Below are 20617 nucleotides of genomic sequence, written 5' to 3' on the forward strand. Positions count from 1 at the left end.
CCAGTGCCGAGGGAGAGACAACGCAAGCGGGGTTAACGGAGCTGCCTCTCTTGCCAGCAGAAAATCAGAACCTTGCAAAAGAACAGGATGCTGACGCGGGCAAGTGAGTCACAGATTTCACAAGAACGGCAGTGCCTCCAAGTTTACAGTTAAGGTAAATTCTTAGTCCACTTAGCATAACCACCCTTGCAGGAAAGGAGGTTGTCAAAACAACCAACAGATATTAGAATGCCTTGGTATTCACTATGGGCAAACCTGCTATGCGTTTTTTTTTTTCCCAATGTACAACACAAGTTTGGGGTCCTGATCTACCTCTGGGTCATAGGGTAAAAGCAAGGCGAACTAAGAGTGCAGACAGGGCCAGTCTGATTTCAGAGGGTAACTCAGTGATTCTAACTGGTCTAGAGAGCTCTGTTGGGTTGGCCAGAAAGTTCGCTCGGATTTTTCCATAACATCTCAATTCATGGAAAACCTCAAATGAACTTTACGGCCAACCCGATGGTTTATGGGTCTGGTTCTCGCTAAGCCTTTGAGTAAGCATCTAGCAACGTCGATGCTTCTTATCACCAAGCATCATATCATCATGAACCCTCAAAACAACAGCATAAGGATATGAACAGAACAATAAAGTGCCGTTACACTCTGGCCTCACACACACTTAGTAACTGACGACAAACCATAGATAGATGAGTACTTTTGTCTTGGGGTGTGTTTTGCGTTTGCTTTTAAGTCCACTCCTTCTGGGACCAAGTGTGGACAGGCTGCCTCAGTCCTGGGCAATTCACGTCTCACCTTTGAGCTCCTTGTTCCCTTTGAACCACCGGATGGTCGTGGCTGGTTTGCTGGCCATGGCGGTGCAGTTGACTTCAATCTCCTCACCTTCCACCGCAGTGTCTTTCTGGATATCGATCATCAGATTACGTGGTGGGACTACAAATTAAACATATCCTTTTTAAATCTATTTCTGGGCATATTCTTGTATTCATTAGAAATTAGGACCATTGCTCTTAAGAAAAAGAGATAAATGATAGACATTCTTGCTGGGAATTTAAAACAAACTGCCACTGCAGGGAATAGAAGAAAGACAAAGTCATCATCAAATAAAGTTATGTAAAATCGCTTAAATCAGAATTTGTGTCTAAACTTATCTGATAAAGTGACGAGTCTTCTACTCCTAAGTTATGCGTGACCAAGCTATAATAATATAGCCACTAGTGAAAGTGGTGAAAGTGTCAGTCCTCAGTCGTGTCTGGCTCTTTGTGACCCCACGGACTATAGCCCCCCAGGCTCCTCTGTCCATGGGATTCTCACGGGAGTGAGTAGCCATTCCCTTCTCCAGGGGATCTTCCTGACCCAGGAGTCGAACCCAGGTCTCCAAACCATCTAAGCTACCAGGGAAGCCTCTATAGACACTAGGTTAGTTATCAATCAGTCATTAGAAAATTGACCAGGGGAAGTAGATTAAAAAAGTAAGAGGAAATCACACTACTGACATCCTCCTTATCTGGAAGTCTCTGAAAAGAATATTTCTCCTTGAATTCAACCCTTAGATTTCACTCTTCATGTGAGCGATTCTGCAGTCAACCAGCAAAGATCTAAAACAAGGAGTCCCTTAAAAGAATCATTCACCATAGACATCCATAGAAAAACTGTGCCTCATAACCAGTTACATTCAAATAAAATTATTCATAAAATCAAGAATATGATCATGACCTCTGATGGGTGGTGTAGTAATAAAATCCGTTAGCTATGAAGATGCAGTAATATAGGAAATGACAGTTAATTTGCAATGATTTTCCATATGCTGAAAGCCAAAGCTCCAGATTTTGGAAAACCAAAGGTGAAAAGGATTATTGAGTTTGTAAGTAAATTTCATCTTCAGAATGAAAACCCCCCTTCTCTAAGCATATTAAATATATATGTAATAAAATGATTAGAGCAAAATATTGGGGCTTAAAAGGCTGAATGAAGTATGTAGGATGCTGGTGATGATGAAGAAAGCATGTTTTCTTTTCTGAAAGTGAGGCGACAGGGAAGCTTCATATACAGTGCAACCTTACCTTACAACTGAGCTTCTAGAAATAAAAATCAGTGAGAATACTGTATTCAGCAGACTGAATCCAAGAATATGTGCCCTGACCACCATGAATAAGCTAAGATGGTTCTAAGACTTATGATTAATAAGTTTCTCAACTCCGAAGAGAAACAAGAAATTAAATATGTATAAACATGCCATCCTGATGATCAAGTTGAATAATAAATCTCTGATACAGCTTCAATAAATTATGGGATTAAACCATGTATTTGAGATTTCCAACTGTTCTAGTCCAATGTGAAAATTCTTCCCACAGGAAGAATTTTACACTGAATTGAAGCTGTTGGAAATTCCTATAGAGAATGATGGAAAAGGAAAAGGAAAATGATTTGTTGTATATGTTTCTCAGCAAGATAGTTGGGGGGGTGGGGAGCATAACCATCAGAGCAAAAGCAAGCCTCTTCTTTGTTCCGTATGCAACAGGAAACTAACGCAGCTGCTCAACTGGATGTGTTGCTAAAGTGACACTGCCCCAGTGGGTAGTTAAACATGGCAAAGAACTACCCTAGTTTACATTTTAAGAAAAAATAAGCATAAAGAGACACAGGCAAAGATCCAATTTGGAGCTGCATGTCTGCCAGTATTCTAAGAGACAGAAGGTGAATGGGATGGCTGCAGCTAGTTACTTCTTCAGCGCACTTTAGTCTTCCTAGATGACAGTCGGGCAGGTCATAGATTTTCATTACACATACCGAGATGGTTGATATGGAGTGTACAAGAGATGCACAGAGAGACTAGATGTGTAGGGCCAACAAATACTACTAAATTCTGAGTGAAGTATAATGGGAATATTGAAAAAAATGTTATTGTTAGAGCAAATGTCAGACAAAAAGATTGTCTGAGACTAAAGAAAATAAGGTCTCAGTGAGCTGTGAGGAAGAGAATAAGAGGCTTAGACAAAAAGGGACTAAGTAAGGAGTGAAAGAGTTAGGAATGTCTTCTCAACAAATGTAGGGATGAAGTCAAACAGTATTAATTCTTTTCAAGGTCCAGGCAGACATAAGATAGAGGGATGAAAACAATTCCAGTGTGCATGGATAACTTTGGGAAAAACACCTAGACAGTCATTCTGGTCACCTTCCCGACGGGAGCAGATCCAGGAGCTGTTGAAAGGCTCCAGCAAATATCAACCATGGGGTCTTGATGGCATTAAGGTTCAAACACCTTAATGTGTTTGTCAGGTACTTGTTTCCGCTGTGTTCCTGGGTATCTTCCCGTCATCTTCTTTTCGTGATCCTGAAGACTCCTCCTCACAGGCTCCTTCTAACCGCCACTGACAATTCACCTTCAGCGGTGTTTCTTAGTGAAAGCAGGACTTAATCCTCTCCATCAGCTGGAGATCAGCACAAGGATGAGCGTGTGTTCTTTCCCGTTACCAGTAACGTCCAGGGACTCAAAGTAAGGACGTGGCGAGGGGCAGGTATAAAGCAGGGCTTCCCTGGTGGCTCAGTGGTAGAGAGTCTGCCTGCCAATGCAGGAGACATGGGTTCAGTCCCTGAGTCAGGAGGAGCCCCTAGAGGAGGAAATGACAACCCACTCCAGTATTCTTGCCTGGGAAACCCCATGGACAGAGGAGCCCGACAGGCTGCAGTTCATGGGGTCACAAAAGGAATCAGACATGACTTAGTGACTAAATTACAACAAAAACATGTAAATTAGGCCAGAGGAAAATTTACCAGTGTCTCTTAGATTTTGTTTAGGGGCTGAGAGCATGACTGGCAGCAGATAGGTCCTTATCTGGATCACCCATTGTTTAGTATTACCCATGTTAATACTTCCTCGACTGCAGCAGGTACAATCTACAGTTCCCTAACCCTTTCTGGTAATTCCTGTACCAATGCTAGCTGCTTCTGCAGAGGTGACATCATCTTTTCCTTGACAGGTGAGGCAAACATGTGGAAAACTTCAGAAGTATTGGAAAATATGACCAGTGTAGAAAAATAAAGGACTTGTTTATTGTTGAGAAGAACGTCCTGAGAAATGGCTGAATGACTGTTTCCAAGTCTATAAACAGTTTTCTCAAGATTGTGAGCAGTATTTCTGATTTTTACTAAGTTTAGAAGAATAAACAGTCAAGTATAGTAGGGGTTGTTTGGTATACAAGTACAAAATAAAATCCAATAATGTGAGTCAGAATGGTTCATTGATATCAGTTATAAAGTTGACTTCTTTCACATTTTTTTAAAGCAAGAAAGCGTTAGAAAATATGAGGTGATTTAAGTGTATCTTTTGGGGGAAAAGGTGGTTTGGACAAGAAAATCTTAAAGTTTATTTTGGTCTATTCATTCTCCCCTGTTTTCCCTTTAACTTCATAATGTCTATTCAAATATGAAAGAGGTTAGTAAAGTATAAAAATCCATTTATAAGGAAAAATGAATTAAAACTGCTACTAACCAGAGAATACACTTATACATGGTACACTAAACAGACACATTTAGTAAAAACTGCAGCCATTAATGAAAATAACCAAAGATATATGTAAGGAGATGCATAGAGATGGAAATACAGATAAAAGCCACAGAGAGGGAAATACTATAAAATAGCAGAGAAATGCCGAGGTTCTTCTTAGCTAACCTCAAATCTATGAGTGCCAATTATAAACATTACGCCTACAACATAAAAAAAAAAAATCAGCAATATCAAGATAAGCCACATTAATTACAACAAAAGAGGAGCCTTAAAGCTGATCAGTACGTGGAATCTCCCTCTAAGACCCTTTAAAATAATTAGATTCTCCTGTTCCTGGAATCTTAAGAGTGAACACTAATCTTAGAAGCACAGGATTGTAATAATATTAGTGATTATTATCAGTAACTATATTAATCATAAAGCAGTATATTCTTTCTCTTGTTCATCTCCTCTTATGAACAGCAGTATGAAGAGAGTCCTACACTACGATGCCTGTGGATTCTCAGGTGGCTCAGTGGTAAAGAATCTGCCTGCCAAACAGGAGACATGGCTTCAGTCCCTGAGTCGGGAGGACACCCTGGAGAAGGAACTGGTGACTCCAGTATTCTTGCCTGGGAAATCCCACTGACAGAGGAGCCTGGTGGGTTACAGTCCATGGAATTCAAAGAGTCAGACATGACTAAGCAACAGCACTAGGATCTGGAGACAGGAACAAACTCATCACAAGTGGAAGGAGTGGATGAATATCCTAAAAGGCACCGAAGTGCGTGTAAAATATCATAGAAGAGTTTTAAGTTTTTACAGGGGTAAGATAATAAACATAATAGTAACTACCAAATCCCCATCTCTATGTCTTATAATTATGCTGAAAGCTTCAAGCAACTAATAAAGATGCATGTACTAAAATGAGCATCTTCAACCGATCAAGAAGTTTGACAGCTGCGTAAGTACATATGGGGTCCTTTTCAGAGAATCACAGATAGAAATGAAGATGATGCTAATAGATCATTCTTCATTCATTATAATATCTGAAAATGCTAAACCTTAGAAGGAAGCTTTGAATACACGAGTATCAGTGCAAATTGTCAGATTTTGGAATATGAAAGACTCAAGCACTGATGATAACAATTTGACTCCATCAAGGAATCCTAGAATAAATTCAATGGAAGGAATATTAAATGAACACATAATGTATGCAAAAGGCGCATCTACCAGTATTACGTTCAAGTACCTTTAAGTTAATGCTTCGATACAATACAAGCAAGAAATCTATTACTTCTAGAATAAGCAGACCTCTAAAAGAATTACAGACATAATGCCTCTCAAAAGTCTAGTGCTGGGTGTACTCAGTCCAACTGGGCCGATCCAGTGGGTCTGAGAACAAATGTACCAAGTACTGAAAACTGACAGGCAGGACCTGCTTGCCAAACACCAGATACACTCCTGCAAACAAAATATGTCACCTTCAGAGGGAAAACTTAAAAGAGCAACATTCAGGATTTTATTGAAAACAACCTAGACCAGAAGACCCAGAGGCTATGAGCCAGAAGAGTAAGGTCTGTTTCAAACTAAAATTCTTGATTCTCACCATGTGCTTTGTCCTGGGCAAGATGGCTAACATCTATTGCTACCTCTTTCTTTGAATAAAGACATTCACACTTAAAGGTATATGAAACAAAACATTCTGAAAATTCAAAATGCCTTAAGTATATTCCATCTAGTTTTCTTTTGTGGGATGCCATAGACAATGGTGGGTCAAAGGGAATATGGTCAGTTTGAAGGTTAGGCAGCTAATGACTTACTCCAATAAGCAAACAAAGACATCTACTGAAAACCTTTGGTGCATCTGCCAAATACCAAAAGTATTGTCGTCCCAGCCAAACCTTCCACACTTACTACTTCTGTCTGTCTAAAAGGGATTAAAGGTGCAATTAGAGATAAATATATATACACCATCAAACACAGACCACAGAGGAAGCAGAATGGCTGGACATAAAACACAACTTTCTAAAATTAGTGTTCCTCTTATCAATAACATATATGTAAGCATTAGGGATACGTCTTAGTTCAATGAATTAGAGAAATGCTCCCTATTACAGCTGTGTTTAAATAAAGCAATGAGGCAGCAGCTGAATACGTACATCCATAAATACATATATGTTCACACACACTAAGCAAAAACGTCCTTCATATTTATCTTCCCCCTTTAATCTTCATATCATTACACTGAAAAGCTGCAGTCTGCTGCCTCAAATAGACTTTGATTCATCATCTTCCCAAAGGTGTAAATCAGAGATCTTGTCTCTTGTTATATGTACGTCCTTGAAAACGCAGTTTCGAAAACAGCTGGTGTTATGTACTAGAGCGTATATTTGTCTAAAAGGTGACTAATTCAGACCACCTTTACCACAGGAATATCTGCTCATTCTGTCAAAACACACACATGGAAACCTGGCCACCAGGGTTCTGCTGAAAGTCACAACCTAGTGATCATACATGAAGATGGGGTCCCCAGTCCCAGGGCCGTGGACTGGTTATGTCCTGTCAGATCAGTGGCAGCATTAGATTAGAAATAAAGTGCAAGAGCTTCTAGGGAGAGAAGGCTCCCTAAAGTGCACGATAAATGCAATGTGCCTGAATCATCCCCAAACCATCCCCCTCCACCCTCAGTTCACGGAAAAATTGTCTTCTACGAAATCAGTCCCTGGTGCCAAAAAGGCTGGGGACCACTGAATGAAGACGCTCAACTTATTAGAGGAAGAAGTGTACCCGACAGCCAGTCCACAGTCCTTGCTTAGTATCAGCCTTCTCTCCCTAGAAGCTCTTCATTCTTTTATGTCCAATGGTTGCAATTTGTGGCAAAGTATGTGTTCATGGGGTATGATTTTTACAGCATCATCTTGAGTATGAGCAATAAACAAGGCAATAAGTCAAGCCGAAGAAAAGGAGATCAACAATATTAAACGAGATGTAACTCAGAAGGAAAAATCATTAAGCGGATTTCATCACAGAGCTCTGCCACAGGGTGCAGATGGAGGAGCCCATCACCCCCTCTTCTGCACAGGAGGAAAAAAAAACCCTGGAAGTTAGAAGCAATGACATTGCATGTGGTGAGTGATTCATTTGAGGGCTCTAAATTCTCTTGATCTTTGCTTCTGAAGCTTGAGGGTTGAAACCCAAGAGCAGGTGGAATCTATAAAGCCGGCTGATTGCCATTGCTTAGAGTGTTTGGTAAAATAGGCTATTTTTAAAATTCAGCTAGATGGGCGGTGAGTCTTCCTAAAACTGTAAAATTTACCATTAACCTTTTCCTAGCTGCTGGAAGCCACCTGGCAGTAAGTGCTACCCCTCTCATCTCCTAGGACAAGCCCTGATGCATTCCTTACCCAGGACTGTGATTGTGGTGTAACTTTCCTGCGGGGGGTCAGTGTAGAGCTGGCAGAAGTATCTTCCTTCATCAGAAATGGAGACATTTGTCAGCGACACTTTCAGTTCACTGCTCGAAAAATTCAGCAGCTGGAACCTGCTGTCCTTCAGAGCTGGGAAACAAAACACAGAGTTAGTGAATGTGAGAAAGATGATCGTCTATTTGCCTTCCGGAGGGGAGGAAAAAGCCAGGGGACTAGAAAGCCAGCTACAGAGTAGACACACGGATTAAGTCGCTCGGCACCTGGTGGGTACTGCTTTGTCCTTCTTGAGTTCCTATTTAGGGCTTCTGCACTGTCTGCATGTAGCAAACACCCCTGCTGGAAAAGGAAACTCACACACGTGGGTGTGTGTTTCTGTACACACACACACACACACACACACACACTCTCTCTTGTACACACATCTCTTGCTGTCAGTTTTGAGCACTTATTCATAAATTGTTTCAAATCTTCTATCAGAGATAGGCAGAATGAAAACAGGAAGAAAGAGCAGGTCAGGTGGGCCCTTTGGACACTGAAATTTCAGGGAGTAGAACCCACGGGCTTTTAAATTGTCTCTAAAAATCTGAGGCCTTAAAAGAAATAGAGGTCCTAATGTTATGAGAGAAAAATTTTAAAAAAATCATTAGTAATTTCAAAAGCAAAATGAAAATCATTAAAAAAAAACTTTATAGCAAAACAATCCAATTTAACCGGGATGCATCTTTGCGTTTGATGTGATTTGAGGCAGAGCTGCTAAACGTCTGTGACCTGGGGCTCAGGGGGCCCTGAGCTCTGACCCTGTTTTTATCCGTATTCAGCTTCACAGTATGAAACCGATTAGGCATAAAGTAGGACTTCAGAGTCACCACAAAAATAACATATGTGGGCTTTTTACTGATTTCTAACATTCATTTAAAATCCTTTTATTAATTTGATAAAGGTTAGATCAGTATATCCTAATGACAAAAATTCATTCTCAGAATGAGAAGCTGGCTTCTCTCCTCTTACTCTCCTTCATCCCCTTAATGTTCCTTAGGTTTGTCGACTCTTTCCACAGGTCATGAATGTTCTGAGGCGTCGGGGAAAGTGGAGAAAAGCAGGTAGGAAGTGACATGTCCGACCTTGCTTTGTAGGCGGCAGTGCTCTCAACAGCAATCTTTCGAAAGACCTGACTCTTGCTCTTGCCAAGCCCTGGCACCCCATGTGAGCCACTGCCACAGTATACAATTAAGTTTCGATTATTGGCTTTCGTGGTCTTACATTTGGAAGGATTTCAGCACGTGGGCACCTCCATCTTGCACAGGCTAAGAGGACAGGAGATTTGGTTTTGTCTTTATGGGCACAGATTGCCTTGAAAACTTCAATCTTCAAACCAAACAGATTACCTTTGAGAATGCTATATTTTCCTTGCTTAACCCTATTTGAGTTGTTTGTGTCAGCTAAGTATTTGGGACTCAACTGCAATTCACCTTGAATTACTACAATCAATTCCTATTGCAAAGGAAGACTGCCTTACTTTTAAAAAGGACCATTCAAGGTTTCTATTAAGTAGGAAGACTATGATTGCATGTCTCTTCTTCCCTCTGAAGAACTGATTAAACTTTAAGCATCTAACATTAAATTAAAAAAAAAAAAAAGAAGAAGAAGGCGGCCTTCGCAATCTCTTTATCAAGACAACATGTAGGAAAAAAAATTGTCATCTAATGCTATAGAGATAGAAACTTACGCCGGAAGTCCCTGAAATAAATGGTCTGTCTATTGGGATTCAGTAGTTGAATAACAGAGTCATCACTCTTATTGACTTGGCAGCTGATGGTTGCAACTTCTCCTTCAATCACTGTCACGTCTTTTGTAAACAAATTCTGTCCATCACCTTTAAAAAAAGGAGAAAAAAAAATTCCATCAATTAAAACTTAGTTAATAGGATCAATTAAAATTAGAAACAAGAAGCAAATTAGAAAATAGACACAATGGGAATCTCCTAGCGGTCCAGTGGTTAGGACTTCATGCTTTCACTGCCAAAGGCTTGGGTTCAATCCCTGGTCAGGGAACCAAGATCCTGCAAGCCTCATGACCCAAACAGAAGATAGACATAAACAGCAACATTTGCCAAGGCTTGCACACCTTTCTCCATAGTCCACGAAACGAGTCTATTAAGCTGCGATAGATCTAGGGGCGAAATGTGACGAAGCCTGGAATCAATGTGCCCCCAGAAGTTATGATGCCCATGCTCCAGCCTCTGGTGTCTTTACTTGCGGCGTGTATGCGGGAGAGGTAAGGAAAGCAGAGTACTGGCTGTCATGAGGGACGGCAGCTCTCACAAAGGGAGTAAGGGAAATACACAGATAGCAGCCTTCCTTATCTGAGAGTTGGGCATCTCCAAATCAACCAAGCACAGATAGAAAATACTAAGGAAAACAAAAAATTCCAGAAAGTTCTCCAAAGCAAAACTTGACTTTACAACACGCCAGCAACCATTTATATAGTACTTACATGAAAATCCCATGGACAGAGGAGCTTGGTAGGCTACAGTCCATGGGGTCGCAAAGAGTCGGACACGACTGAGCGACTGACTTCACTTTCACTACCTGTATTTACCACTATTTACATAACATTTACATTGCACTGGGTATTGTAAATCATCAAGAGATGACTTAAAGTAAACATTTCAAAGGACTTGAGCATCCTGAGATTTTGGTGTCTATGGCGAACCTGGAACCAATCCCCCATGGATACGAAGGAATGACTACTCAACCTCCTCACATCCTTAGCTATTTGGTCACCTCACAGAAAACTCAAGGGCCACTTAACAGAAGTAGGAGGGAGGGCTCAGTGAACAATCTCACCTTGTTAGTGGATGTCAAGATTCTCGGAATATAGGCTGTTATGCATTGTGTAGGGGTGGAGAACTGACTATGACTCTTTGGAATCTCAATAAAATCCTAGGAAGGCTTACAGTTCAGTTTGTTATGCTGTTCTTCATGACTCACCAAAGCCCCAGGTGATCCTGAAACACGTCCTCTCTACAGACTACACTCTTGCAGCCAGTTAGAAAATCTCTTTGTTGTTGTTCAGTGGCTAAGTCGTGTGCAACTCTTTGCAACCCCATGGTTTCTAGCCTGCAAGGATCCTCTGTCATGGAATTTTCCAGGCAACTGGAAAATACTGGAGTGGGTTGCCATTTCCTACTCCAGGAGATCTTCCCGACTCGCAGATCGAACCCGTGTCTTCTGTGTAACCTGCATTGGCAGGTGGATTCTTTTCCACCTGGGAAACCCCAGAAAATTTCCTAAAGTCTAGGCTTTCAGTCCACTGATACCTGGATTATCTCCAGATCTGCTCTAGTTTGTTGCTTCTAAGACAAGTGAAGCAGCCAGGGCACCTCAGAAATGTCCTAAATGACCCACAGCACAGGTAGGAGGAGATGAAATAATGTTGAATGTCCAATTCTGCACCTGGCATAGCAGGGGATACAGAAGGACATGATGTTGTCCTAGCCTGTAAGAAGCTGCAGTATTGGTGAAAACTGATCTCTAATCCCCACTTACAGAAGAAAAGGTAGGTACAGGCAATACGTATGATGGCCAATCAGGAAGGGGACGGGAGAGATTGCTTTTCAGCTGTAAGATCTTAGGTGAACTATTTCAAGTCCCTGAGACAGTGTCTCATCTGCAAAATGGGGACAGTAATGAAAAGCTATCTCACGGGGCTGCTGGGAGGATTAAGAAAGATAATAAACGTAAAGCATTTGGCCCTGTGTCTGGCTTCTCATAAAACTGAATAAATGGGAGCTGTTATCATCACCATCATCCCTTCTCTAGATGTCAGATCCCAACTAAGCAACTATATGTGTTGGGAGTGGTGTGAATGCAAGAATGAGAGCTCACGATCCCTGCACTCAAGGAGCTCTCTAGGTAATTATATATCAACTCAGGGCGGCTTATTCACTCTCTAAAAAAAACTTTGTCACATTAAGAAACAAAGCTCAAAGATAAATACTATTCTAAAAAAGAAACAGTGAGACCGCATAAACAGAGGTGCAATTAGAGTAAACGGAGGATTTCCACCTGCTATCATATTTCTGCTGAAGGATCCTTTTTTGGCAGGACACAGTGGGGAAGTATGAGAAAGGGTGTCTCAGATGGCTTTAAGCCAAATCCAACTAGAAACAGACCAGCCTCTGGGAGAGAATTAGAAAAGAGGAAACTAGAGGGATAAGGGGGAAAAAAATTATTAGGGCCACAGATAAACAAAAATTCCTGATGCTTGAGGAGAAGCAAACCAAAATGAAACCCAACCTTGAGGCCTCTGATCCAGGGAATTAACCTGGGTGTGAGAACGAGGCCCACAGGGCTTGTAGCAAGTAAAAAGGTAAATTTTCCCCAGCTTGATCCAGCAGTGAAGGCTTAGTGGGCTGAAGAGTGTGAGGGAATAACAACAGAGAGGAAGAGTGATCAGAGGTAAAGGAGAGACGCTTATTTTTTCCTCCGTGTATTACTGTGACAAACACAGAACTTAGAACCCAGCTGGAGGGAGCAGCTTATTCCCAGATCTGAGAACAGACCAAGGGACAGGGAATTCCTGCCAATCCAGCGTGCTTTTCATGGTGGTTTCGCTGGCCCTTGAGAAGGTCTGTAAAGAAAGGACAATACCCTATTTCCTCTGGTAACCCAATCTAGGACAAAAATTAAGGAAACATTAAACTGCACGATTCCAGTGCTATTTAGTGTCAAATCACGGGACTTGCCTTGAGATCAGAATGCCATACTGGTCCGCTGGATTGTGGAGATTTCTTCTACCGCAAGGAGTTTATTAGCCACAAATAAGAATCGTCAGCGTATAAAAGGAACACATGGAAAGGCTATCCAGCAAAAGGCCTTAATCCCTTCGGCCTTATAGATCCTGACTACATCATGCAGGAGGTTTTTCCAGGTGGCTCAGTGGTAAAGAACCCACCTGCCAATGCAGGAGGTGCCTTCGATCCCCGGGTTGGGAAGATCCCCTGGAGTAGGAAATGGCCCACTCCAGTATTCTTGCCTGGAAAATTCCATGGACAGAGGAGCCTGGTGGGCTACAGCCCATGCGGTTGCAAAGAGTCAGATACAACTGAGCACACACACACACCCCATCGCAGATACTAGGACGTGAAGCCAACTGCAATTCAGCTATGCTCTAAGGGGATGGTTTCTGCGGAAACAACTATCCACTCTATTTTCAGTCTTTACTCAGAACCCTAGTATGTTTGGTCTGTATTCATAGTGAGGTTATGAAACATCTGCAAAGGAGATGGGAGCAGAGGAGTTGACCGTGATTTTGTATTTTAAGCATGATAAGTATTACAACAGAACCAGAGGAGTTTTCGTTTCTTTGTTCATTTCTTAAAGTCTCAACATTCTTATTTATTACTTACAATTATGTAATGTAAGATCAGATCCCTCTTATGTGTCATTACTGAATAAATCATTCAGGTAAAATTTTTGCCATCTGCAAATGTTTGCCCTTGCTGCGCTCTGGCACATAACATGCTCTGCAAATCCATGGCGGTATCATCATCATTACTGTATTTTTTTTTTTTTTAATGAAATTGCTAAGGCCAACCTAAAGTCCACTGTCTCAGAAAATGATAGTTCCTAGCTATGTTAACATGGTTATAATACTAATGCTAAAAAATTCTAAGTGCTGAAAGATATCAAAGTGCCTTGATGGATGGTGGTGGCCCAAGGGTATCGGTCTGTAAAAATCACCAATAAATTATACGGGTCAGTTGGACAGTAGTTATATTAAACAGAGCTCCATACGTGGAGCATCAGAAGATGGCTGCAATGGAATAATAATGACCTATTTATTGGAGGCAAAGGAAGTGAATGACAGTGATGAAAATACGATATGTATGTCAGTCCTCTTAACCGCCTGAAGCCTTTATGTAAAAATAATTTCTGCTCACATCCTCAAATATTTCTTCCAAACAGAAGGATGTACTGTGACTCGATAAATTTCCCCTTGACATAGATATCATGACAATTAGGTTGTTACAAAACACAATTTGATGTGTAGCAGAAGGATACAAACAGGCAACTCTAGTGCCTTTCTTAAATAATCCATTTAAAAAACCTTTCTGATTTTCTAAAACTCAATTAGCAGATATACTGTCAAGGTAGAAAACAGCACATGTTCTGGGCAAAAGAAATCAAGGAGGCTTCAAGCAGGTACGATATAACCGTAGCCATTAAATAAAGCTGTTAGCAGCAAGGTAATTTATTTTAAGGGTGGAACAATGTCTGACACGTACAGACATTTTTGACTGAGGTTTAAGAGACAGAACCAAACTAGGTTTTAATTTATACCAGCAACTGAATTCCCTCTAACATGCCTCCTTGCCCCACAAATTCTAAAAACAAAACTTCAGCATTAGAGAGGCCCATTCACTCACAAGCAAGTCTCCCATAGAACTCTAGAAGTTGCCAAGACATTCATGACAAGAATGAAAAAGCATCTTATCTAAAGCAGAAAAAGAGCTAAAACTTATTCTGATGATCACTGAAGGCCGTTTCAGCTGAGGAGGTTCGGGCTCGAGTGGATGCAGTGGACTCATAAGCCTCCCATTAATTCAGTCATCAGTTGACTTAACTCCTGGATTCTTTCCTGAAACCTCATTTAGTTACAAACACTATGTAAATGGCATCGCAGAGAACACTAGCCTGGGTTGGAATCTATTGCACCAACAAGAGAACTGCCTGGACTGGGGGATGACGCAAATCTTCAAACAAGGAGCTGAAAGGAGAGACGGCATTCTCAGGCACAGGGACGTGGGGGAAGGAAACATAACTTGGTCTGATGCTAGGCGCTTTCTTAGTGGCTTTGAATGTGTTTTCTTCTCAAACTCCTGGAGTTTCCAGTATCCCCACTTTAAGGACCTGAGACACGAAGAAGCTGAAATAAGCTGTCTAATGTGATGAAGCTAAGTGGCCGAGCTGGTGTCAGAATCCAGTTCTGCCAGTTTCTCCAGCCCATACAGCTTGTACTTTTCAACCAGCCAACCGCAGGGTCTGTTGCCAAGGTTCTACTGGCTCTGCCTTGGAAAATTTACTTGTTTTTAAAGAGGGTGATTTCCCTATGAGCAACTTCTCATTTTTTTTTTTATTTCCATAATTTATCCAGAACACAATTACACACTTCAAGATGAGAGAGAATCTGTCCGGAATGCAAAACACCGTGTTTACTACCGCTTCCTTCTTTCAGCACTCGGCACACTTTGCCCCTGGAGAACGCTTTTATTACCACTGCATGGCCCGCATTTGCCGGCACCGAGAGCTCTGGCCTCCGCCGCCTGGCTGTTAATAAATAAAGCACTTCATTTACACCGGGGGAGTCTCTCCAGTCAAGTCTATAATAAAAGGGCAAGTCGCAGTTAGAACAGGATTCAGCCTATACTATAGCAACTATGTAAACTCTTACTGACTTCAAAGAGCACCAATGACTCTTCACTGAGAACAGTTTGCCCAGAGAAAGAGCAAATAAAGTCCCTTGACCTATTCCTTTAGTAGCAAAATCATATTAGGGAACCTTTTGTTTTCACCCTCTGCTGTATGGAAGACTGAACCTAACATTAAATCAGCACAGTCAGGTTGTCTGCATAGACAAAAGTGAAACCGACAGTACAGGCTGTCCAAAAAAAACCAACCAAACAAAAAAACCATTTTGCTAAGGATCATGGTAGTTACTAATTTAAAAAAAGCCACCAGAGTTCTTGGAATTTCACACCGATTCCAGGTTTGGGACTATCAATTCTTTCCCTTTAAGAGGCATCTGAGTTCAGATTCTCCGGAGTCAAAAAAACTTGCATGATTTTGAAGCCCTTCTTTCCTGTTGTATGTGAGCTCTGTGGTCTTTTAAAACTTCAAATGTTTTCTCCCTCATTCTCATTTCTGTTGGATCCCATTTTTATAACCATGTCAGTTACGTACTCAACTTGAAAGAAAAATGCCTTACCCCAACCCAAATACAACAATCACCCGTAGAGGCACTGGGATTCCTGCTAACTTTTCTGAGAGCTTGCATTCGAACTGAGTACATTTCAGGAAGTGAGAGAGAAAAAAAAAAAGATTCTGTTGAAATCCAGAGGGAAAAATTTTTCTAACTGCTTATGTTCCCCCAAGTCAACGTAAACACAGTATTCACTACAAATCATTAACAGAGCCATTAAGATTTGATTTCTATCTAAGCAATTATTGTCAGCATATTTTGTACATTTCCTTTTAAAGACTCAACCCTATCTTTCATTTCATTAAACTGTTCCTTGCATTTACAGAGTTTTATATCAAATCAGAAACCTATTTGAATTAATAAGAATTACAGTAAAAGTAATTTGAAAATAAATTATATGAAGTTCAAGCCATGAAAGCTTTTGATGAAAGAATTTAGTCCCCTTTCAATATTACAGTAACATTTTCGGTCAGCCAGCGTGCAAATAAAAGGCAGTGAGAACCAGTGTCAAAAAAGATGGGCCCATCAACCATGGATTAAGGTTAAGGGTGCGCACACTTCAACATAAATACAACTCTTTATTTCAAAGAGAGGCAATACTTCAACCTTTGTGAATACTTGAATATTTATTTAAAGTCAAAAGCGTTCCATCTGTCTGCTGTTTACAAAGCTACTTTTAACCTTTTTGATCCTCACCCATGTTTTGCCATCCCAAACAGTAAAGTAGAATCTGTTGATTGTCTGCTCCAAGGACTGTCTACTCAATGGTCAAAATAATTATGAATGCGAACCATACAGTTCATAAACTTAGAGTTAAACTAAACCAATTCAATAAATAACTGAGTGGGCAATAGTATGTGACACGGACCAAAACATTTCCTTTATGTCATCTTCTTTCTCATAGAACCCTTGAGGAATCAAAGCAACACAACTAAAAGGAATCTGCCGATCAACTCTCTCATTTACAGATGAAGACAGTGAGATCCAGGGAGGAGATATGTAAGATCATGCGGCAAGTGTGAGGCCACAGTTCCTAATGGCTCATCAAGGTATTTCTTTTCTCGGCTATTTCTAAATAACATTTATTGATTTTTTTCTAATTACAAAAGTAATACATGTTCAAGGTTTCTTTATATATCTATTAAAAGCTTGTTTCAAGTGTAGTATTCATAACATTTTATCCTATGGCATGGAGATAGTCAGGATCGCCTAAGAATCTCATGTAATGTAGTAACTGTTGTATCACTAGAGCTTATGGAGGGAAAACATTGAATTTAATCTAATCTCCTCTTATAATCAGTAAAAGGTGAGGCAAATTTCTGAACAGCAAGTTAAAGAGTAATCTTCCTTCAGTGCTGGTTTTTTCTTCAATTAAAATTGTTGATTTCCCCTGAATACAAAACAAAAAATATCATCTGACACAACATTAAGCTATTCATGAATATTCTGTATACACATTCTTGTTTAGTTGACTAATGGCAAATTAACGCTCTCTATTTTAGCTTAAACACATACTATAGGTATGTTTGATTAGCATTGAATTCCAAAAGCTGATTACTATGCATGCTTTGATTATGTAATTACATAATAGAGTATAATGGCTCCTTTGGAGTCATTATGATCTATATGGCAAATATGTTTCAGTTTTGCTATAGTTTAAATACACGTTGAGATGACAGCTCATAACAAGGCTCCACTTTTAAGTCTTCTCAGCTAAATGGGCATTTCCTCATTCATCCCAACATCTCCTTGACACCAATTAAGGTCTATTGTGTCAAGCTGCATATACTTCTGAGAAATTCCCTTTGTTTTCTCGGCATTCAAGAAAGGACATTAATTTTAAAAGCTGTATGATGCAAAAGCCCTGTGGTTTTTTTTTTTTTCCTCTCTTTTTTTTTTTTTTTTTCAAAAAAGAGGCTGAAATTCCATCCTTCATCCACCCTTTGAAAAGTCTGCAAGGAATCATATCGAGTTCATTAATCACTGTTCAGACAACCACAAGGGGGTTAAAGATGGAATTTCACCTTTAACTCCAAAATGCACATGAAGGAGGGACAGCTAAGAATATTGACGTGCATAGTGGTGACTTCCCACAGCACATTCAGCCACATCAACTACACAAAGGTCTGGTTCTGCAAATCTCCTGTCTTGTAATAATATCCTTTTTAGAAGGGGTAGCTCTGAAACAGCCAAGGCCAGATTTTGCCTTCAAATTTCCAAACACAAGATTTTGATGGTTCCAAGGCCAACAAAGTCTACCTAATGAATAGATTTTTATAATTCCACCATCAACTTACAAACTGGAAAGTGGCTGGGATTGAAAACAGAACAAAGGTTGTTGTACAGGATGATGTCAAGATTCTCTTGTCCCCATGAAATCCTTTAATCTTGCGCTATTTCATTTGTAAGAAGAGCTGTTTCTGCTTTTCTCTGCCAAGAGAATGAGCCCTTATACCATGCCAAACTCAAGGTGACCCGAATCTTAACTTTAAAGGCTAATAAGCATCAAGCTGTTTTTTACCTTTGGGTCTATTGGTTTTCAGCATTAAAGCTGAAGAACTGCAGTCAAGCACTGTCCAACTGATATTTACATATAGGATGAGAATCTCTTTTGTGAAAGGAAACATTGATTAGATGTGCGAAAACTCTTTTCCAGGAAGACTGTGACAAAAGAAAGTAGTTACAGCATCTTCGCCTATGCTATTTCAATTTTAACCATCACATTAGCTGCCTTCCTCTTAGAACACTGAGCTCAATAGGACTTTTTAATCAGAGCCCACAGCACTAAGGGGTCCAAGCAATTACGATGCTTATGATCTGAGCTGCCTGATTCCATAAAGTGGAGAGGTGCAATGCCCTCTATACAATGTTTGTGGGGAGTGATACCCATCCACTAAACGTGAAGATTTGAATTAGCTTTTCCATTAAAATCCACTTATCCAAGAAGTGAAAGGCAATCAAAGAAAGAGAATAAAGAATAAACCATGCAAGATAATAATAATCACTGAATCCTTTTGCTCCTCACACAGAAATGTTTTTTCTCCTCTTACTCCTTTTCATGGCTGGATGGGTTTCATGGTCTTTTTGTTCATCAAAAAGATAGCATCTTTTCTGGAGAGAAGATATCCTCACCCTGAAGAAAAACTCCCTCCAGTGGACAGGATTTTGGAGAATTAAAAGAGAGAGGAAAAAATTGAGCCAATAAAGTAGGAAAGTCACTGTTTTATTTGCTTGTAAGATGGCATTGGAATCACCTTGTGGAAGAGTCATTTTAAGCCTGCTAAATCTGCTTAGAGGCTCTTGGGAGAAAAGGGGCTCTTAAAAAAATATTAATTAAAAAATAACCACAGCCATCCAACTTGGATTTTGGAGGAGAACAATCTGAAGACAGAGGCTTCTTACAAAACTAATTGTGTTGGCAAAGCAAGGAATTTCTTCTCAATGGATTTGATTCTGTGATGCTCGTTTATGGCAAAAGAAGAATAAAAGAACAGTTTTATACTGAGCTGCTTCAGGAGCAATTCAAAGCTGGGGAGTGTTCCAGCATTTCAAAATACATTGTCTCTTTCAGATGAAACAGTGTTGAAGGCCAACTGTTGATCTTCTGCACAAACCACTTTGCTAATGAACCGATAATAGATACTCTCTTCCCTGGGGTGTATTAAATGGTTACTTTGTGAGCGAAAACTAGTCGTACAATCCTGCTGTCCATGAGCATGGGCTATTGGAAAAGAAAATCACATTCTAAAAGGGATGATCTCTGTAGGAAGAAGCTGGTAACTAAGGAAGCACAGACCTTCACAGCATCCCGCGGGGTGGTCACTGATCCCAAAGTTAGTTGAGGGCTGAGGTAATGGGAATTGCCGATTTTAATCCACATATAGAACTATCTACATTTCTCAAATCACAAGCTATTCATAACTAAAACAAAAGGTTTACATGATGAAAATGCAAAATACATATTAAAATATTTGAAAACCACAAACAATACACATATTAGGCTCTATTATTCCTCTAAAGATTTAAGGGAACTGGGACTTCTTCCATACCCCAGAAGAGATATTGGTAGCCAAGCCATTTACTATACACGCTGAAGCAGTCTCTGATGAACCCTCACTCTGTAAGAAAGTATAATGTTGCCTTTTTTCTAACCATATGAAAAGAGATTTAGGATTTCAAAGCTATGGACACACCCAGCTCTACTAGGCTCACTTCTTAACTGCTACTTCTCAATTTCCTTGAGTTCTAAGCATATTAGAGATGGAGACTGTTTGCAATACTTGCTGTTAAATAACTGTCCCTCTAGAAAGCGCTTTATATTGAATTTCCTTAGAATCTCAACGGAGATGGCACCTGTAGTTCCCTTATTTTTTTATACCCGGCTTTTAAGCAGCTAATTTAATATTACCTTTCCCATTGATAAGAGATACCATTATTAAACCAGGTCACTTGCTTCAACTTAATAGAAGCTATTTTTTTCTTTACATTTGCCTTCAGGGTGTTAAAAGTCTAACAATTAGTGTAAAATACTTAAAATCACAACACTATCACACATAACAATAATTACTACACACAGAAAGGAAAAGGGAAGTGACTACTTTTCTCCATGTCTGGAGGCAAGAGAAACAAATTATTTCTTTGCTAGAGGGTTCATTATTATTTTAATTTTTTAAATATCATGAAAACACCCATTATTTCTGGAGGGGGCATTATTTTAATT

General features: G+C 40.1%; 1 protein-coding gene across 5 annotated transcripts in view; it reads right to left on the reverse strand.

Moving 5' to 3' along the window:
- Positions 1–20617, reverse strand: part of CADM1 (cell adhesion molecule 1) — a 354634-nt gene that overhangs the window by 58699 nt on the left and 275318 nt on the right. For all 5 annotated transcript variants that reach the window (XM_068989352.1, XM_068989351.1, XM_068989350.1 and 2 more), the window contains exons 2-4: positions 9641–9787; positions 7891–8043; positions 793–930 (exon numbers count right to left, since the gene is read on the reverse strand). In XM_068989352.1, the coding sequence (XP_068845453.1) occupies positions 793–930; positions 7891–8043; positions 9641–9787 (438 nt within the window). The remainder of the gene's footprint in view (positions 1–792; positions 931–7890; positions 8044–9640; positions 9788–20617) is intronic.

This window comes from Capricornis sumatraensis, chromosome 16 (genome assembly GCF_032405125.1).
Source record: "Capricornis sumatraensis isolate serow.1 chromosome 16, serow.2, whole genome shotgun sequence".
In the NCBI taxonomy this organism is placed as follows: domain Eukaryota; kingdom Metazoa; phylum Chordata; class Mammalia; order Artiodactyla; family Bovidae; genus Capricornis; species Capricornis sumatraensis.